Here is an 18,400-nt window from a genome sequence, read left to right on the forward strand (position 1 = left end):
TCAGACCGTGCACCGATATAAATCGTCAGTGGGTAAAATGTTTGATGCATTATAAGTCACGATATAAAGTGATTTTTTACAAATTGTGCAAAATTCCCTCAAATTTTACGGAAACCTTAGAAAGGAGTTGGATCAAGGTTTAAAAGAATCGGGAAGATTGAGAAACCAAGCAATAAGCTTGCAAGAGAAACATGAGAAAATACAAGCCATTTAAAATAATCAATTTTATTCAGCCACTTAATATACAGCTTCGTGAGTCAAACCATTACTACATGTTTATAACAAGTACAGAGGAATCCGATTTTTCGAACCTCCGAGGGAAACCTGGTGATGGAAACAAGACTCGGTTGGAGAAATAGAACACGAGAAAACAATGGCAACATTGCTGTGTTTGACTAAGTGAGGCACGGTACAAGATAAACAACTTTTGGTTCGAGTTATTGGAAAGTTCTCAAACAGCGGTCAAACGCAGAGCGCGTGCGCAGTTACTGTGCAATTCCCGCCAAAATTCTCCACACGAAGTCTTAAATGTTCCGAAAACTTTCGCTTTATAGCCAAAAGTTAACGCCATCTCTGGAAAATTAAGGTTTATACGCAGCTAATGGATGGGAAATTTAATTCATCTCCACTGAGTTTCCCAGCTTGAAATTTTCTTTCACCGTACTATTTCTTTAACAATTTCTTACAAAAGTTTGTCCACTTTCGAGTTGAAAAGTTCGAGGCGGTGAAAACCGGACGTGACGTCAATTTTTGCCTTTGACCGCTGTGAAGGAAGTTCAAGAGATCGAGAGCTCGAGAAATCGGGATTCCGTTGTAGTCTTTAATTTTATGTTAAACAATGACAAGTGCATACGGGCAACTGCCTCACGAATGGCGCGCCCTGAAACAGTAATCTAGCTGGCACGGCGGAAAAACCGCTGATTGGCTGAAATAAACGTCGTCAAAGAGCATGCTCAACCGTTTTCCGCTGACCGTGTGCGGGTGCAATTGAGTTCGAAATACTGTTGAAGTTCAGCCGCGAGGTTTCGACAGTGAGCGTTTTTGCAAGTTTTTACCCTGCTAGAACTTCTGCTTGCCATAGAGAATGTGGATAAAGTAAAGGTAAGAATGCTAGAAATTTTAGTTTGGTTTTATTTATTTCTTTGAGCCTCATTTGTTGTGCTATTATTTCCTTCGTCAGTTGGATGTTGCGTTCATTCAGCTACGCGAACCACGTGCTTTGCCTGACTAACTACACGATTTAATTTTCTGCTACAGGAATTGATGAATAGATGACTTGAAACGTTAGAGTTAAGCGGTAAGCATAGTTAATCTTTCATCGCTATAAGCTTTGAGCTGGATGATGTATGTTTGTAGGCAGTATTTTTATCTTCCAGTTATCTTTAGCTTCGTAAGGTTATGTAAGCTTATGCGCCATTTCTTTACCCATCGCTGGTGTGCTTATATTTTTCTTTGCAGTTTTAGACTTTGGAGAATGTAGATTTTGTCCGAAATTTTCTTATTCAATCATTTGAACTCCCTTATACGTCTTAACTCTCTTCTGGGAAGGAAACGGTTTGGTTTCAGTCCACCATGTTAAATTAACAAGCTTAATAAAGCTTACAACAAGCTTCGGAGTGAATATTTGTCGAGAAACAAATGTTTAAAGTGAGCCTTTTCTTTCTCCGTTCAAAGATTGTCTGGTCTCTCGTCCAAATGCAAATGGGGTTTAAAAATTGCACGGAATAGAAAAAGAACTTTATTTACGTGTGTTATTGTGTACAACATTTATGTACATTGTATTTGCTGTTTTTATTTTTCTTGGAGTTTTAAGAATCCAGGGCAAATTATGTTCTATTGTTTTGTACTATAAATAAAAATACACCTGGATTAATTCTTGTAAATAGACCTAAAGATATTGACATTCAATGTCTGTCAATCAGTCGTTTCTCAAGATCAATCACTGTACATGGCTGTCACAGAGTTAAAATTACATTGACCCACTTATAAATAATGTCAAGATAAGATATTTACAAGTTTATCTAAAATACAACTGCAGATAATTTGTTTCTAGTACTTTGACTAGACCCATTCTATTTGAACTTCAACTTGATAAATATTTTTACAGCTATGCTTAATGAAAACTGTAACATGATTTGCAGTCTTCTGGCAATACAGTAGTAAGAATGTATGTACACTGTATAGCTCCTAAGAAATGGAAATGACTGTTAAACAGTGATTTGTTTATTACACTTATTAAGATCAAGTTGTTGTGGTGTTAGTTTAAGTGTTAAAATCCTATTATATGACAAGAAAAGCAAATGGGATTGTAAGACCAGTTTTTCATTGTTGCTCTTTCCATTTACACAGGAAAACGCCAACTATCTATGGGTGACTTGATGTTGGGTCAGCCCCCCTTTGGTCTTGCACACTCGGCCACATGTGATACACACATGACCAGTGTCAACATTTGCTGGTGCTGCTTCTGTATGGCTGGAGATTGTAGGTTTTGATTTCCTGTTACTGAACTTGAATAACTGTGCCAGTGGTATGTGCTGGAGTGTTTCCTTGGCTTTAAGAAGTATCTTCTGATCTGTCGTGACATTCTTGCCTTCACTGTCATCATCATCTGAGTCACTGTCATCATCATTGTCATCTCTGTCATTGCCATCAGCACTTGGTTCTTCTCCATCGTCATCATCACCCACTAATCCTTTATTGAAGCTGCTAGCAAGTTCCTGAACTCTTTGAGGAAGCTTTGCAGTACAAATTGGACAGCAAGCCTTGTTTGGCATTGAATACCCATGATCACTGAAATGTGGGGATTTGCCAAGACAAGCTTTATGAAACGTGTGGCCACAGTTGAGTCGTTGAACTGGTAGATCGACACTGTCATCATCTGCTCTGCAGTCTGCTGCATCACAGGCTATCAAAGGATCTGGCTCCAGTCCACTCCATGCATAGCCTAAAGGCAAGCTTCTCTGATCAACAGTGGCATCAAGAGAGGGAAGGTAATATGGCTAGAGAGAAGAGGAGCAGTGTTAATTGCATATCATTTTTGCTTAGTTAGGTACCTTTGCATGCCTAGAAAATCATATATATTATTCTGGCATCTTCCAGAGTTAGAAACTGAAATCAGAAATATAACAGAATGATGTGAAGTTTTGTGTACAAGGTGCTACGTTTTTAGGCTGTTTGGGATTTTGAGGGATCATGGAGATTACTGTTCATATGTTTTTGCTATTTTGGTTGACTTTTGAGTCTAAAAAAATGTACACAGATGCTAGATAGGATCAAGAAAAGACTGAAAGCAGACCTTGTTATTAGGATACAATGTACATGAAGGTAAAAGTCTGTGTGGTTTATTATAAACCTTTTATTTTTACCTGGTACTTACGGCGTCCTTTTGGTATTTTTGCAGTGCTACCCAAGTTTTGCCTCACTGAGACAAACAAGTCAAGGAGAAACTCAGCGGCTCGATTTGACAACAATTGAAGGTTTCGAACACCTCTTCCCCTGTGATTTGCAAGAAGGAACCAGGTACAGAAATCCTCTTCAAATCTGTTCATATTAAGGGCCTTTGCAGCTTCTTGAATTTGGGCAGCGGTTGCATTGGGAGGAATCGATCTGATGAAAGAAAATAATGAAAGCATTTGCTTGAGTTTAAGTATTGCATATGGGGTACAAACATGTATACATGTATATATGAATTTTTACTTCATTGTGTATTAGACCATTGTGATGCAAGCATCCAACTACAAGTGAAGTACTAGTAAATTGAATGTGAATGCCACAAGAGCTCGTTTTGTAGGGTCTTTGTTTAATTATTTTTTTTAAGAGAGTAATAAATATTGAATTTTTTTAACATGTCTTGAAACTGTAAAACAGAGAATGGTATTGTTGGCAATCTGACGTACACATGTAACAGTATTCACTAAAATACATTAATATTTATTATAGTAGGATTATTTTTAACGCAACTCTGTTAAATCAGTTGCTTTGAAAGGATGAGTTCAATATCTATCAGCTTTTGAAGTTGAACTGATTTTATTTTGTTTTATTTTTTTTTTTTCTGTAGATGTTACATGTACCTCTGAAGAAGTGAATGAAACACTTCCACTTTTTTCTCTGTCAGCTCATTAAGGGAGTGTTCTAGGAGTTGTTGTAAACTAGCAATGGCCAAACTCTTATGATGGATAAGGTCACTCAGTTGACACAGTGTGGCTTTGTCGTAATGGCGCCTTCGTTGGACAATGAACATTAGTGACAACCGCACCATGGCATGGAGCCAGTTTGCTTGGTCTCCCCCTCTGAAAATGACGCTGTAGAAGTAAAACACCAGTGGAACCAGTTCGTCGAGAAGAAATATCAGCATCACATACTCTGGGTCTTTGCACTGTCCGAAAGCTGTCAGAACAGTAGTTTTTATCATCAGCCATCCACCAAATGCAGCAGAAATAAGTGTTGAAATGCGGTACGGTTTCGGCTTGTTTGGCAGCACCTTTCTTTGGCCGAACAAGTACTTGTGCAGTTTTTCAAAGAAACAGCGGAAGTTTGTGACAACATCTTCTTGCGCATTCAGGTAGATGTGAAAGGGCCCTTGCCATGGTACAATGGACAGTAGGAAGTCAGGATCAACACTGGGCCTCAACTGTTGGGTAAGGAAACAATACTCCTGTCAAACTTTAAGAATTGGAAAAGATGACATGATCGATGAATATAAAGTTTTAAAGCATACATGTACCTGGCAGATAATTTTCTTGTTGTAGTACCAAGTTGGCCAGTCACCAGACAAAAACAACAGGTTGTTTTCCATGTACTCCTGTAGTGAAGGGCACTCTTCAGTGATGTGATTTATGGCACTCCTGTAGTTACCCATACTCTTGAGGTTCTGTTCAAACTCATCAACCAGCCAAGTGTTGGACAGCAAATCCAGTTCATGTCTGGCCTCATCGGTATACACTCTAAAAGGCAGAATTAATGTAGTAGTATTATATAATGTTCCTTAAAATTGCATAGCCCCTTGGGTGAATTAAACTTGACTCGTATGAAAAGGAAACAAAAACTACAGCTTGGAATTTGGACTTGAACTTGATTGTTATAGAAATCAAGATATGATATTGAATTTCTGTATTCCTTTAAGCTTCAAAAGGAAACACAGTGAGGGAATTATAGTAGGTTGGTGGACTAAATAAAATGCAGGGCTTGAGACTAACTTTTTAACTCACTGGTTTACTGGCTAGTGACATGTCAGATTTTTCTAGCCAGAAGTAATTTTTCACTAGTCAGGTATATTGATTTCTTTAAAGAACAGTTGACTTTTCCGAGTTTTTCACTAGCCAAATGGCTAGTAGGAATGCTAAACCTGGTAGCTAAACCTTTGGCTAGTTGGCTACCGTTAGTCTCGAGCCCTGAAATGCAAAGTCTTGAGTATTTCTAACCTTAGCTCTACAATGCTTTTGTTTACACATGCCATGTTGAAATTACAATACTCTTCCGGCAGGGCATCCAGGTAGCTGAACATGAAAAAATCTGGCAGATATTGACTGAAGAGCTGGTTTACGTTATCTGCATTGATCCCACCCCTGCAATTAACAAGTCCTCTCCCAGGCACATGAACAAGTACATTTTGATATATTATTGGATTTCCCTTGATGGCAGGAAGAGACTGCTGGCTATCAACAACTGCCGTACACATATGCAAACTGGTACTGAGATCTGTCTGTTTCGGGTCCTTAATTGTGTGGATACAATGGAAATCATCAATAATTAGCAGTAGAAACTTGTTGTCCTGTTGAAAAAAGAAACAAGTGATTCAAGAAATGATTAGCTGTACTTAACATTGCTGTATTGTACGTGTACATTTTGGTCTCAAAAAAAGACAACGTACATTCCAATCTTGATATTTTATGTTAATTGTCAATTTACATATATTTTTGTGGATACAAAATAATGTAAACATTGTTTCAATTTTATACCTTATTACAGTACATGAGCATCAGATTCAATTTGGTGATACAAAGATAATTTTCTTGAACTAAATCCATTCTTGCCCATATACATGTAATAAGATCTGGTACATTTTCCATGTAATTACTGACAGTTATGTATTTCACTTTTTACCTTTATGGCAGTTTTAATGATTGTATTAGTGCTGCTACTGCTTTTCATTGCCCTAGTCTTCTTGTGGTTAAACACACTTCTGGGGTGTGTACTAAACCCTAGTAGACTCCCAGCTGTCAAGGCATCATCACTGGCACCATGAAAGGATAGGTGGACACCACAGTCTTGTTGCAATGTGTTATTTTTCTGTACAAGTTAAATTGTAAAATAAGAAATTAGGCATAATAAGCTGGCCTTACTTCATCTTACTTCCTGATATTTCTGAGGGGAGTGGGCCATAGTACAGCCACACACACTGTACCTAATTATAACAGCTTTTGTACCAAAAGTGCATTATCAGCTTACTTGATTTCGAAAATATGAGAACTGATGCAACATTGCAACAACTCGTTGCCTTTGGGTGTCTTCTCTCCTTTTTGAAATTTTTTCTTTTCCATCATTTCTGATGACTTGTAGAAGGTCATCAAACAAACCAGGTGCATGCTTCTCACAAAACATTTTCATAGCATCAGGGTTGTAGAGCTTTGCTCCTCCAGTATCGTAATGTCTTGTTAGTTGCTTATGGAACAAAAAGAATTTCTCATGGAAAGGTGTCTCTGAAAAATAAGTTAAACTAGTTTAATAATGACATAATGTTTTCCTCTTCTGGGAAAATTATTTTAGAGTTAATAGATAATTACTTTGGCTCACAGCATTATTGGGAACCTGGTATACTGTATATGTAATATGCCCAATATTGCTGTGAGCCAAAGTAATATCTACTGTATTATTATTATTATTGGCCCTCCTTAAAACCTTATTTTTCTCTCTCTGCACTACATTGACAATTTCAGTCCCTTCCACACTGATGTTTTGGTTCATGGCTGCAATCGTTGATATATCGCAGAGAGAGAATAATAGGATTTCAGGAGGGTCAGTAATTTTTTTAACTGTAGTGCATTATATTAAAAAAGCCAAATACCGTGACTTTGTTGTTTGCAGCAATGTGCTCTTAATTCTTCATTTTCTTTCTGTAAACTGGCAATTATTTGTTTTGCTTCAGCTAACTGATCCCATGAATCTGTAGTCTGGGAGGTCCCATCCTGGAATTGTACCATGTTCAAGGGCATGTCAGAATTCTTCTAAAATAAACAAATGGGAGAAGAGTCACATCTGAGTTTGGTTATGTAAAAGAGTACAATGTTAAAATGAAAACAGAACAAGTTTGGTGTGTACCTTTCTCTTCTTGGGTGGTTTGTAGAGTGCATGTTTGGTAACCTCAGGGTCCTGGTCCATAAATTCAAGGTGTTGCTTGCACAGAAACGTCCCACCATTGTACCGAGGCATCTCGGTCAAAACATCGATAAGCCTCTTCGGACATGGCGAATAATACGAGTTGTTACTACAAGATTTATCCTGATAGCAGCAACTTGATTGATTTTGGGTTGCAAAGCGTTTTGCATGGTTTCGACAAAGCCAAACTGATCTCGTGAGGCCACAAATAAATGCCTCCTGGCCTGTTATTTTACTTACAGTACCGGAGCATTGATCGAAGTCGCTTCGTAAGCGAGAGCTGTACTCGCACAAATTTTCCATTTCAAATTACTCATCCCATTATAGCAATTGTAAATTGTCGACAGTCAATATTTTGATCCCCTACATCTAACGTTTGTTTACGTAAATTTATAGCCTTAAGTAACCATGAACGACCTTAAGTTTTGATATTTTGTGTTGCGTGCTGACCGTCGAGAACTAGCAGTTTAGTCAAGTACGGTCCCCAGTTCCGAGGAAGGATAGAGGCCCTTATTGCCAGGCAATAGTTATAAAAATTACTATACCCCTTTTTAAGGAGTTTTAATTTTAGAATATGGAATTTCTTTAACATTTTTTGCGCTATATGCGGAGTTATAGAAGCGCAAATTTCGTAAATTTTCCGGCTTTTATGAGCCGCTCAGCACGGGTCAGCGGATAACAATAATACCCGCGAAAAGGACAGCCAATCAGCGGTTTTTCCGCCGTGTCAATCTAGCTACAGTCCTGTCTTATTACATGTAATCCAATTTTAAACTCCTACAATGTCAACTATCCTTGTAACGTTTTGGTGTTTTACTGTCCTACTGAGATATTTGAAGGATTTCTTCGATTTCAAGCATGTCTATGTCATAAAACAATGCCTTGCCATCTTTTTAGTCTTATTTACGAAATAAAAGTGAACTATTCGCTACTTGAAAAAAGATAATACAAAAAATAATAATAACTTTATTTAAGTGTCGAAAATGTTTAGCTGAGAGGAAAAATCCCCTCTTCTAATTGTGGACACCGATCTAAAACTTAACTAAAATCTAAAAAACGATATTATTGTTGGCTAGTACTACCACCTAACGTCTAGTAAAGGACTTGAACGCCATCTATATGTAATAATAACAGAAACCTTTAGTACCGGTACGAGATTCGCCATTTACTATCAGTAAAAGAGTGGGTGCGTGCTAACCAGTGTCATTTTTGGCGGGAAAAGGAAAACTGTAATACTGTACTGCGACAGTCTAGCAGAATTGTCTTTAATAGTACTTAGCGAAAAAACAACAATTGCAATAAGAATAAAAAACCATTCTCAAAAGGTAAGTAAGCTCATATTTTCAAAAACGAAATAACAATCTAAAATCCTCGGGTAACTCAACCAGTCATGATTTTCATAAACAGCAAAAAAAAATCTTTCTGGCCGGGATTCATTTCTTTAAAAAACGTGCGATAAATCTCGTACTGACTCAGTCGTACTCCAATTCGGGATCTAAAAGTCTATAACAATACGGCGTATAACTGATTTCAAAGAGGACGATCAAAACATTACGACTCGAAACTTTTGCTCCGGTTTTTAAATTTTAACTTTAAACTAACTTCAAACAATTGCAGTAGTCTAAAATAATGTGGATTAATTAGCGATTAGGAATATTTAAAGGGCTCTAGCTAATATCCAAAGGTATATTTTACCTCAGCGATTTCTTAAAATACATTTTAAGATACAACACAACAATATCACGTTAGAGATCAACATAGAAGTTAACCTAATGACATTCATTTCAATTTTAAGATCTTGAGAAAGTGCCAAAGTAAATTGTTTGATCTACGAAATTCTTAAACCATCATTAAACAAACAGTCTGACTCTATCCGCGTAAAGTTATTCTTATAGTGTATTTTTATAGTTTACTTTTAAACTTTTAGAAATTTTATATTTAAGTGCATTTTTAACCTCTAGTTTTATAATTTTCAGTTATTGTGCTAATTAGGTCTTTTGTATTTTGTAGTTTTTTACTTACATGTTGTAACGCTTTAAGGTTAAATTTACATATTTTTATCACTCTTGGCATTCCCATGAGTTAGTTTTACTTATCAGTATGTTAATTGCAATCGCTCTAGCTTTTTTAAACTTGAAAATGACCTCGGAGAGGTCGAAACGTCGTTTTTTATCGCTATGTTTGTATCTACTTTCTCTTGCCCCAAAAATTTCCGCTCATGCACTGGGGATATCCGCCGAATCCGCCAGAACACCTCATACTCCAAAAAAATGGCGTGATACAATACGTACTCCAAAATCTTTTACGACAGCACTTGTCATGCTCGTAACATAACTGATGAAAACAGCAATCGCCACAGACCGAAGACCAACACGAACACCCTTTACCACACATGCCAAGACAGTCGTCATTATTAGGATCATGCGCCAAACTGCAGCGCTTCTTTCTTTTACCATGCTGGTCAGCGGTTTCATCATCTAAGTCGGTTGGAGCCTGAATGTCCGAGGTCTTGAGGACGCTGTAGCAAAGACCATGAAATGGCTTCAGAATATCTAACTGGGTAGAGTTGCCACTCAGCGCTACAGACACGAGTTCCAGAAGGTGAATTTCTGGAACGTAGTGCAGCTCGCCAACGACTTCTTGATAATGAAATTTCAGCAGCTCTAGTTCTTGAGGTGATTCTTCAGCGGTTTGTTTGGTCGCCAGAAATTCACGAAGCACCTGTGGTACTCTGGGAATGTTGTCGGGAACATATATCAGCGATGGTCCGTGCCTGCAAAGGATTGTTACAAAAACACTTCCGTGAAACCTACTGAGCGGTGAGTATTGCATGTGGGAATTTGCTGAGCAGAGACGCATCCCATTTAAACGATGTATAGGACGCATCTTAGTGAAGAATGCGTGTTGTGGCTTTACCTTGTTCTGCTAAATGACATGTGATGACAACTGGTCACAACTGCAACAAATGCTGTTTTGCGAGAACAATAAAGTTTTTTCCGAGAATCTTAAGAAAATTCCTGGAATTGGGAGTTCGAAAACTTTACTGTGAAACCTCAAGAAATACATCAGGACATTGCAAGAGAAATCGGCAACATCGTACATGAATGTTTAAACATTTGGGGAACTGAATGTTCAGACGTTTTGGAAGGACCTTCATAAATACCAGTACTGCTAAAACATAGTTATCTCCCTCCCCTGTAAATGACCTTGATACTGCTATCTTTGGAGATGATTATTCAGAACTTACCCAATGAATCCTTGGTCTACAACCTGGTAGTAGAACATTTTTGGACCAAGCTTCATGTAAGTGACAATTTCTTTTCCTGTCTTCTTCAGTAATTTCATGGTGCCTTTGCGAACGTCAAAGCAAATGCCAAAGGTTTGATTGTAGTTGTAGCATCCTTTGACTCGCTGCTCTGAGTAACTCTGAAAGCGAAGTCCTTGTGGCACTGTAACTTCTGAATCCGAACTTGACACAACTGAGCATAAAGTCGCTGCGACCAGAAGCATGGGGGTCACCATCGTACCAGTTGAAAGCATCGTGAAAATCTCTCCACCGACTGAATTTCTTACTTTAAAGAGGTCCTTTTTATAGTTATCAGTCCAGTTTAGCTTCCTCATTCCAACATACGTGATCAGATAACATTTAAAAGTCGTTTCTATTTCCTTCAGCGGGTAAATAAACAACGTTTGCTTGTTGATAAGTGAAGCAGTAGCGACAATTTCTTTTCCCCGAATTCGTGATTTCCTAGTACCGACAATTTCTCTTCCCCGAATTCGTGATTTCCTTGTCTTAAGCGGTGTCAAATGTCAAGTGAACCCCCATTAAAACATTTTTTCATCATTGTTGGCATTTTTTATTTTATTTTTTAGCAAATGATTATTGATTGAAGTGTCCTCTGTTTCAAGGGTAAATTTGAACATCATATATACAGTACATACGGTTAGTAAATAAAACAATGATTGAAATGTATTGATCTTTTCTCTTTCGATTCTCAACTTCGAGAAAGCCTTTTGTGATCTTAATGTTAATGTTATCTACACTATATACAGAATTAACTTTACACAAGATTACTGGCTGAGCAGTCTCCTGTAATGAATTAGATCGAGGTATTCAAAAGGAGGACTTTAGACTTTTGTGATTAAAAGGGCAGCTTGATATAAAACACAGTGAGAATTTTAACATGGGCCTTTACGATAATAATAATAATCCTAAAGGCCATTGTTTTATCCTTCTGCTCAACCTTGGAATCCAAATTGAGAGAATTTCAGTACAAAGTTTTGAACTGCATTGTTTTCACAAATGAAAAACTTTTTCGTTTTGGCATCACGCAATCACCACTATGTACTTTTTGCCAAAAAGAGGGCGAATCCATCGATCGAGCACTTGCTCTTTTCCTGCAAGGATTCTTCTGAATTTTAAAAACATGTCTTGTCCTGGCCTGGGGACAATGGCATTTACGTTGGAGAATTAAATGAAGCTGATCTAATTTTTGGGAAATTTGACGTTCAGGATGGTTTTACTCTTTTCACTGAACCACATTCTTTTGTTGGGTAAATACTATTTTTTTTCTCGAAAATGCCAGAGAATGCTAAGCCTTACTTAAAAGGATTCATTGTCAGAACAAAGCGAGTTTCTCATACTGAGCTCTATATTACCAGGAAGAGAGACAAACTATACCAGCTTGTCATTTCAAACAATGGGAGACTTAACACTTTAGACCGAGTTATTGCTACTAGCTCTAATTTAAGTACCAGTACTTGTACATATCTAATATTATTTTGTATTAAGTCTTGCCTTTAAGTAGCCTTCTTCTATTGTATGTTTGTTGTTAAATCTTTTGTTATATACGTGCGTTGTAATTCATGAATAAAAATGTTAAAACAAACAAAGTAACATGGGCCTTTAAAATATGCCCGTTTGTCGAACTGCATGAAGCTGCATGACGAAACTCGATCTACATAACGTTGCTTCCTCATTCCACGACAGTGATAGGGGGGGGGGTTTGATCAGTGTTATTACCTTGCAAAAGGTAAAGTGACTTCTGTCAATTTTACAAACAGACAGGTTAATTGCTCCGTTTGAACTTTCTTCAGCAGAGGAGAAATAATTGGAAGATTTAAAGCACGTACTTGTCGCTACAAGGAAGTAACCTGCAGATGAGTAGTTCATTCTTATTAGTAGTATATTCTTATTTCAGGGGTCGAGGGGTGATATTTGTTTTGGAACTTTGCGGAGGTAAAGTCGACTATTATTATTATTGTTTCCCACTTTAAATAAAGTATTGTATTGTATTGTATTGTATTCGATCCAATATTTCGAATTTCCTTATTGCGCATGCCCACTTCCTCTTACACAAAGCAGGGATATTCTTATTTCAGGGGTCGAGGGGTGGTATTTGTTTTGGAACTTTGCGGAGGTAAAGTCGACTATTATTATTTGACATTATTCATGTGGTAAAATTTAGTTCATTATAGGAGAGTACAGAACAGTAGCCACAAAGATGCAATTGCGTCCAAGCTGGCTGCTTACACGTGTAAAAGACCAAAGATACAACTATATTTGCTTCATATTCGACAAAGTTGCCTCTCAGTCATGTTTTTCAAACGACAGTGTGAATTGACACATAGCAATACATTGTATTTTATAAATACTGAGATACACTCATCGATCATGTAAATCGTAAATCTACTACAAGCAAATAACAAGTTTTACTTCATTACAAACTTATGACAAGTGAGTAAAAATTTTAAAGGAATCCGGCCATGCTAACACGAGGCCATGTTTTCATCGTCTCCGTTCTAAAAATAGATTACCCTTAGCTTCTTTATTAAAACAAGAACCGGAATTGTTCTTAATTTAGGAGCACTAAATTGGAATGGCTGACTGGATAAATTTTCACACACGCAGAGCACAAAAAGGCACATATCTTAGCATGTATTTTCATAACACACCCGGATAAACCTGACCTAATGAGATATTTTGCCCCGTTCTCCGGGAGAGGGGACTCCTATATGAAACGAACAGGGATGCTTGTTGACTCGCTTAGAGCACTTAGGGTGTTCAAGACGGAACGTCAATATTTTTAGCCGTCAAGGTCTTGCTTAGAGTTGCACGTGACGAACTAAAAACACAGTCATACTGTGTTGGCAGTATAGACCAATCAGGTATAAAAGAGGGTCTGAATGGGGTTAAGTGTTTAGTGTTATTTGCCCATAACTTTTAGTGTTAAATGTTAAATTGGCCATTTTTTAATGTTTACTGTTTCCGAAGAAAAAACTCTTAAGTTTTTTTAGGGTTTTTTGTAAAAAGCTCATTGTCTTTTAGCATTGTAAATTCTTATCGGCTCTCCGAAAATAACTCATAAATTTTGAGCCTGTGCTATGTGGTCCAAGAGGGCGCCCAAAAACAACATGGCGCAGAACGGTAGAAACGGAGTTAAGGGAGCTCAATTACAGCTGGAGCACCACTGAAAAACTGGCTAGAGATAGGCAGGGTTGGAGAAACTTCGTTGCTGCCCTATGTGCCACACAGGCATGATGGGCAGTAAGTAAGTAAGTAAGCTGTGTGGTCTCCTCGAAAATCTTCGGTAGTGTTGATCATCTTTGGTAGTCTTCAGAAATCTTCGGCAGTCTTCGGGAATCTTCGGTAGTGTTCGGAAATCTTCCGAAATGATGGGAATCGTCGGAAAATGGCCGAGAACTTTTCGATATACTAAACAAAATAATATTGGCATTTTTGGATACATATAATTTACTGTTACAGTGAACTTTTTACTGTTAGTGTCGGCCTAAAAGGTAACTGTTTCATGATACAGAGCCAAAAAAATTAGGTGTTTACAGGAGCCCATCAATGATGGGCTCCTGGTGTTTAGTGTTATCGGAGTACCCCCATTCAGGCCCTCATAAAAATGGTATCACTTAGGGGTCATGAAGGCTTAAGCCACACCCAGATTGGTCTCCTTTAGGAGTTTAATTCAAATTATCCGACGATCATCCCCGTCCCTTTCATATGTGAGTCCCGCCCCCCAGGGGAAAGTTTGGGCCTTCTTGGTTCTGGTAAATTCTAGAAACTTCTTTGCCGAGTTAAATTCTTTCATTTTAATCTCCCTGGTGGGGTGTGCCGGCATCCCTGGTGGAATTGAAAAGCAGAGACCGATACAACGTAGAATGATAAAATTAGTTTTGTACTATATTTCGGCCGGCCAAACCAGCCTTCTTCAGGTACAATGGAGTTTACATTGGCTATGTTTAAATTTATATGGTGATAATGGTCTTACGAAATACCGGAAATACGTAAAACTAAATACAGGAAATATGTAAACAGTGTAAAATAAAACATTTAAAAAATGCTATTAAAGCTTAAAAATGACAATAAAATAGTACAAGTAGAAAAACTAATAGATTTCTTCGCGTATGTTAAGGCCATCGGGAACAAGTGTTCTGCCTTTTAAAATTAAAAAAGCTTCTTAATCCCTGGTGGGTTGGCCCCGCAGAAGAATCCCAGAGCCCGTACGTCTCGTATACCGGCATTTTCTGGTCTCCCTTGGTGGATTGCTGTCCGCCCTTCTAAAGATTTTATCGAATTCCTGGCGATCATCCATTAAAAGCAATGATCTGGTAATGACAAACCCAAAGTCATAAAAGTGCATGCACTCTGAAGTTAAACTAACTTCAATACGTGCACGAGCTTTAAAAAAATCACAGAAAGATTTCGTTTTGGTTCTCACAAAATAGCTTGACATAATATTATTGGAAAATGAAGCGGATTTTTGTAACAAACCCATAATTACCGAAAGAAAGCATTTGATTCTCAAACAGTTTTCAATCTTGTACCCAGGTCCTTAGCATGTCACATAACTAGTGCAATTGAAGCCGTAGAAGAATGGGACGAGGCAATACGCACTCCAATAATCTTTTTGACAACAGATATCGTGTTCATAACATCCCCGGTGCCAACAGCAATCTCCGCAAATCCACGACCAACACCGACAGCTTGGACCACACATGCCAGTACAATAATTATTATGTGGATCGCTTGTCAAACTACAACGCTTCTTTCTTTCACCATGCTTGTCAGCGGTTTCATCATCTAAGTCGTGCATAGCTTTCAGCTCGGTTGGAGTCTGAATGTCTGAAGCCTTGAGAAGATTGAAGCAAAGACCATGAAATGGCTTCAGAATATCCAACTGGGTAGAGTTGTCGCTCAGTGCTACGGACACGAGTTCCAGAAGGCGAATTTCTCGAATGTAGCGCAGCTCGCTAATGGCTTCTTGATAATGGCTTTTCAGCGCTTCATGTGCTATAGATGTTTCATCGGCAATTTGGTTCATCGTCAGAAACTCACGAAACTCGTGTGGAACTCTGGGAATGTTGTCGGGAACGTAGATCATCGACGCACCGTGCCTAAAATAATAGTAGGAAATGTTGATTGTTTGACTCAATGTCTTAGTTATCAAAACTTTCGTCCTTAGCTTTTTTACTTGACTAACAGCAGTCCCTGCTTTGTTTGTCAAATGAAAAACAAGAAGGGAAAATGATCGCGCGAAACTTATTGGCGAGGGAAAGAATCTAGGGAAAAGAGGGACATGCTCGAAGTCTACGTTTTTAAGTCAAATTTGTTTTGGAAGATTTACGACTCTTTTCCTTGAGTTATTTCCCTGGAAAGGCTTATTTATTACAAGTGATAACATTACAATGATGCACGTATTATGGTTGGTCATCCTGCATTCTATATTTTTGCATAAATAATACTTGTGTGTGTTTGTAACTTACCCAATGAATCCTCGGTCTAAAATCTCGTAATAAAACATATTTGAGCCATATTCCTGGAAAAATACAATTTCTCTTTCTGTCTTCTTCAGTAATTTCATGAAGCCTTTGCAAACATCAAAACAAATGCCCAAGGTTTGATTGTAGTTGTAGCATCCTTTGACTTGCTGCTCTGAGTAACTCTCCAAGTGCAGCCCTTGAACGTTAAATTTACAATCAGAACTAACTGCCATAAAGCACAGAACCGCTGTAGCTAAGAGCGTGTAAACCGTTGCATTTGAATGAGACATCTTAAAATACTTTCAGGTATATTATACAGAGTATTTGTACAGAGGCTCAGTTCATTAAACGGTTCTATTTACTCAATGATAATACCAGTTCATGTTGTCTATTTTATGCACGATAGGTTTGACAATTGTTTACTTCCCAGGCAAGCATTTCCTCTGATGTTGGCACGGCTACAGCTGTGTAAATTTCGCCGATATAACAATATTTATAAAATTTGTCTACCTATCTGACTCTAAATTTAATTTAGAGTTCCGGGTAGTAAGAAGTACATTGACGAAATCGTTTAGCTCTTTACGGTTCCATGTAAACATGTATCAAGACTGAATCAGAAGCAAGGAATATACCCAAAAAATTACGGTACACTTCCTCAGACACCCAGTCTGCTATGTAAATTTATAATTACACCGTCCAACATGAAAGCAGCCAAACTAATGAAGATCAGAGATAAAGCGAATAATTTTGGTAAGATTTCTCTTTGAAACTCCTTAGATACCAGCAGGCAACCTTCATAATACTTGAAAATTTTGAAATAGCGCAATCTTAGCGGTGAGTGCTGTTGATTTGTTTTTGTTATTTGTCACGAAAACAACACTCAGAACACGTTTCTTAACATGTCTTGAGCTGGGGCATGGAGGTCATTACAAACGTTATTATGCATCATTTGGTCCAAAAACTCATTCTAGAGAACGTCTTATTGTCAATGATGAGAGAATTTTGCGCTAAATATTGCGTGAATAATTGAATCGTGATGAGACCAGTGCAATCATTGGTCTGTTTCCAAGTAAAATTAAGCGTGGAATTCACGAACCATATGACCGACTTCCCTTGGATCGCGAAGAATTTATGAAAGAAAATAATATTTTGATCTCCAGTGCGCGCTTGCAAAGTACCAGGTAAATATATCTGCTTTACCTAACCAATCAGGAAGGGGGATTTTTTTGAGCTATGCAACATATGTAATACACAGGTGAAGAGGATAAAGAAACATGTCAACTACTGCAGAAAGCCTTGTTTTGATACACGTACGAGGATTTTGCCGCTTTTTTGGTCAAAGCCTTACTTAAATTATATCTATGTACCTGTGTTTATACATGAAATGCGCCTTGAACACCAAGATGAAGACATTAAATGAATAGTTAAACGGAGTGGAAATTGTAATTAGCTTTCAGCGATTTTTCCGAGACATAAGGGGAAAAATGCTAAGGAAAAATGGATTGCTTACGATCCTAATTCGTGAACGAAGACCCAAACTGAACAAATAAATAAATGATAAGTAATGTTTTATTCACAGCTTCTCTACATGGTAGCTATACATCCGTGAAGTCTTATAATCTAAAAAGAAAAAAATATGTACATTATGTGAAAAACTATTTACAAGTGAGAAAAGAAAAAGGTAAAAATTGCAAGAAAAAAACACGCACGCAGTCGGACTAAATACGTGCGAAAGTATTTACTTAATTACATACTCTGTCACCTTTCTTTATATTTAAATTGGGAACTAAAACCATTATCTCTTCATGGAATCAAGATGAATTCGAAAAGTCGTAGTTTAATTTCGCTCATTTTCATTGTCAATTGTATTTCGAAATGTTCTCTTATTAGAAGGCAGATGTTAGGGGTATGCTTTCCAGCTTCTAGTATCAGTGCAGCGTGGCACAACATTGCATTAATATCTACCTTGCAACGAATTACCACCTCGTCCGACCTCGTAGTTCAGTCGGTAGAGCAACGGTGATCTAACCCGGAGGTCGAGTGTGCGAATCCCACCGAAGTCAAAATTTTTTTCATTGCCTCGTGTGGTCCCCGGTTTCCTTTCTAGGGCTAACGCTCAGAGGGGGAAATCCCTGGGTTATTTTCTAACACTTTAATTTACCTTAGAATTTTGAACTTTCAACTTACCTAATTCCTCTTGGGGGCAATTATCACCATGGCAACACAATGACCCTTCATGTTCATTTCCATCACA

At 37.8% G+C, this 18,400-nt stretch overlaps 3 protein-coding genes across 3 annotated transcripts; all 3 read right to left on the reverse strand.

Annotated features, from left to right (window-relative positions):
• Nucleotides 1–2,354: 2,354 nt before the first annotated feature.
• Nucleotides 2,355–7,454, reverse strand: LOC144635637 (uncharacterized). Its single transcript, XM_078494722.1, has 9 exons — nt 7,318–7,454; nt 7,064–7,223; nt 6,448–6,698; nt 6,103–6,288; nt 5,421–5,770; nt 4,724–4,943; nt 4,071–4,630; nt 3,366–3,606; nt 2,355–2,999 (listed from the first exon to the last, which is right to left on the reverse strand). The coding sequence occupies exons 1-9, from the start codon at nt 7,426–7,428 to the stop codon at nt 2,361–2,363; spliced, it is 2,718 nt and encodes a 905-aa protein (XP_078350848.1). The 5' UTR covers nt 7,429–7,454; the 3' UTR covers nt 2,355–2,360.
• A 2,103-nt stretch (nt 7,455–9,557) lies between these two features.
• LOC144634892 (uncharacterized) lies at nt 9,558–11,029 on the reverse strand. Its single transcript, XM_078493937.1, has 2 exons — nt 10,622–11,029; nt 9,558–10,147 (listed from the first exon to the last, which is right to left on the reverse strand). The coding sequence occupies exons 1-2, from the start codon at nt 10,993–10,995 to the stop codon at nt 9,562–9,564; spliced, it is 960 nt and encodes a 319-aa protein (XP_078350063.1). The 5' UTR covers nt 10,996–11,029; the 3' UTR covers nt 9,558–9,561.
• Nucleotides 11,030–15,110: 4,081 nt separating this feature from the next.
• Nucleotides 15,111–16,436, reverse strand: LOC144634160 (uncharacterized). Its single transcript, XM_078493051.1, has 2 exons — nt 16,150–16,436; nt 15,111–15,780 (listed from the first exon to the last, which is right to left on the reverse strand). Exons 1-2 carry the CDS (start codon nt 16,434–16,436, stop codon nt 15,219–15,221), a joined length of 849 nt encoding a protein of 282 aa, XP_078349177.1. The 3' UTR covers nt 15,111–15,218.
• Nucleotides 16,437–18,400: the final 1,964 nt, after the last annotated feature.

The sequence above is a fragment of the Oculina patagonica genome, chromosome 13, assembly GCF_052425735.1.
Source record: "Oculina patagonica isolate OP01 chromosome 13, crgOcupat, whole genome shotgun sequence".
NCBI classification, from domain to species: domain Eukaryota; kingdom Metazoa; phylum Cnidaria; class Anthozoa; order Scleractinia; family Oculinidae; genus Oculina; species Oculina patagonica.

Excerpts from the sequence above, each read along its gene's own strand:
- LOC144635637 (XM_078494722.1), bottom strand. The coding sequence starts at position 7,428 with ATGCCTCGGTACAATGGTGGGACGTTTCTGTGCAAGCAACACCTTGAA. Across the intron at positions 4,944-5,420 it reads AAAAGCATTGTAGAGCTAAG|AGTGTATACCGATGAGGCCA; the intron begins GTTAGAAATACT and ends TCTGCCTTTTAG. Across the intron at positions 3,607-4,070 it reads TTTCATTCACTTCTTCAGAG|ATCGATTCCTCCCAATGCAA; the intron begins GTACATGTAACA and ends TTCTTTCATCAG.
- LOC144634160 (XM_078493051.1), bottom strand. The coding sequence starts at position 16,436 with ATGTCTCATTCAAATGCAACGGTTTACACGCTCTTAGCTACAGCGGTT. Across the intron at positions 15,781-16,149 it reads TTAGACCGAGGATTCATTGG|GCACGGTGCGTCGATGATCT; the intron begins GTAAGTTACAAA and ends CTATTATTTTAG.
- LOC144634892 (XM_078493937.1), bottom strand. The coding sequence starts at position 10,995 with ATGAGGAAGCTAAACTGGACTGATAACTATAAAAAGGACCTCTTTAAA. Across the intron at positions 10,148-10,621 it reads GTAGACCAAGGATTCATTGG|GCACGGACCATCGCTGATAT; the intron begins GTAAGTTCTGAA and ends AATCCTTTGCAG.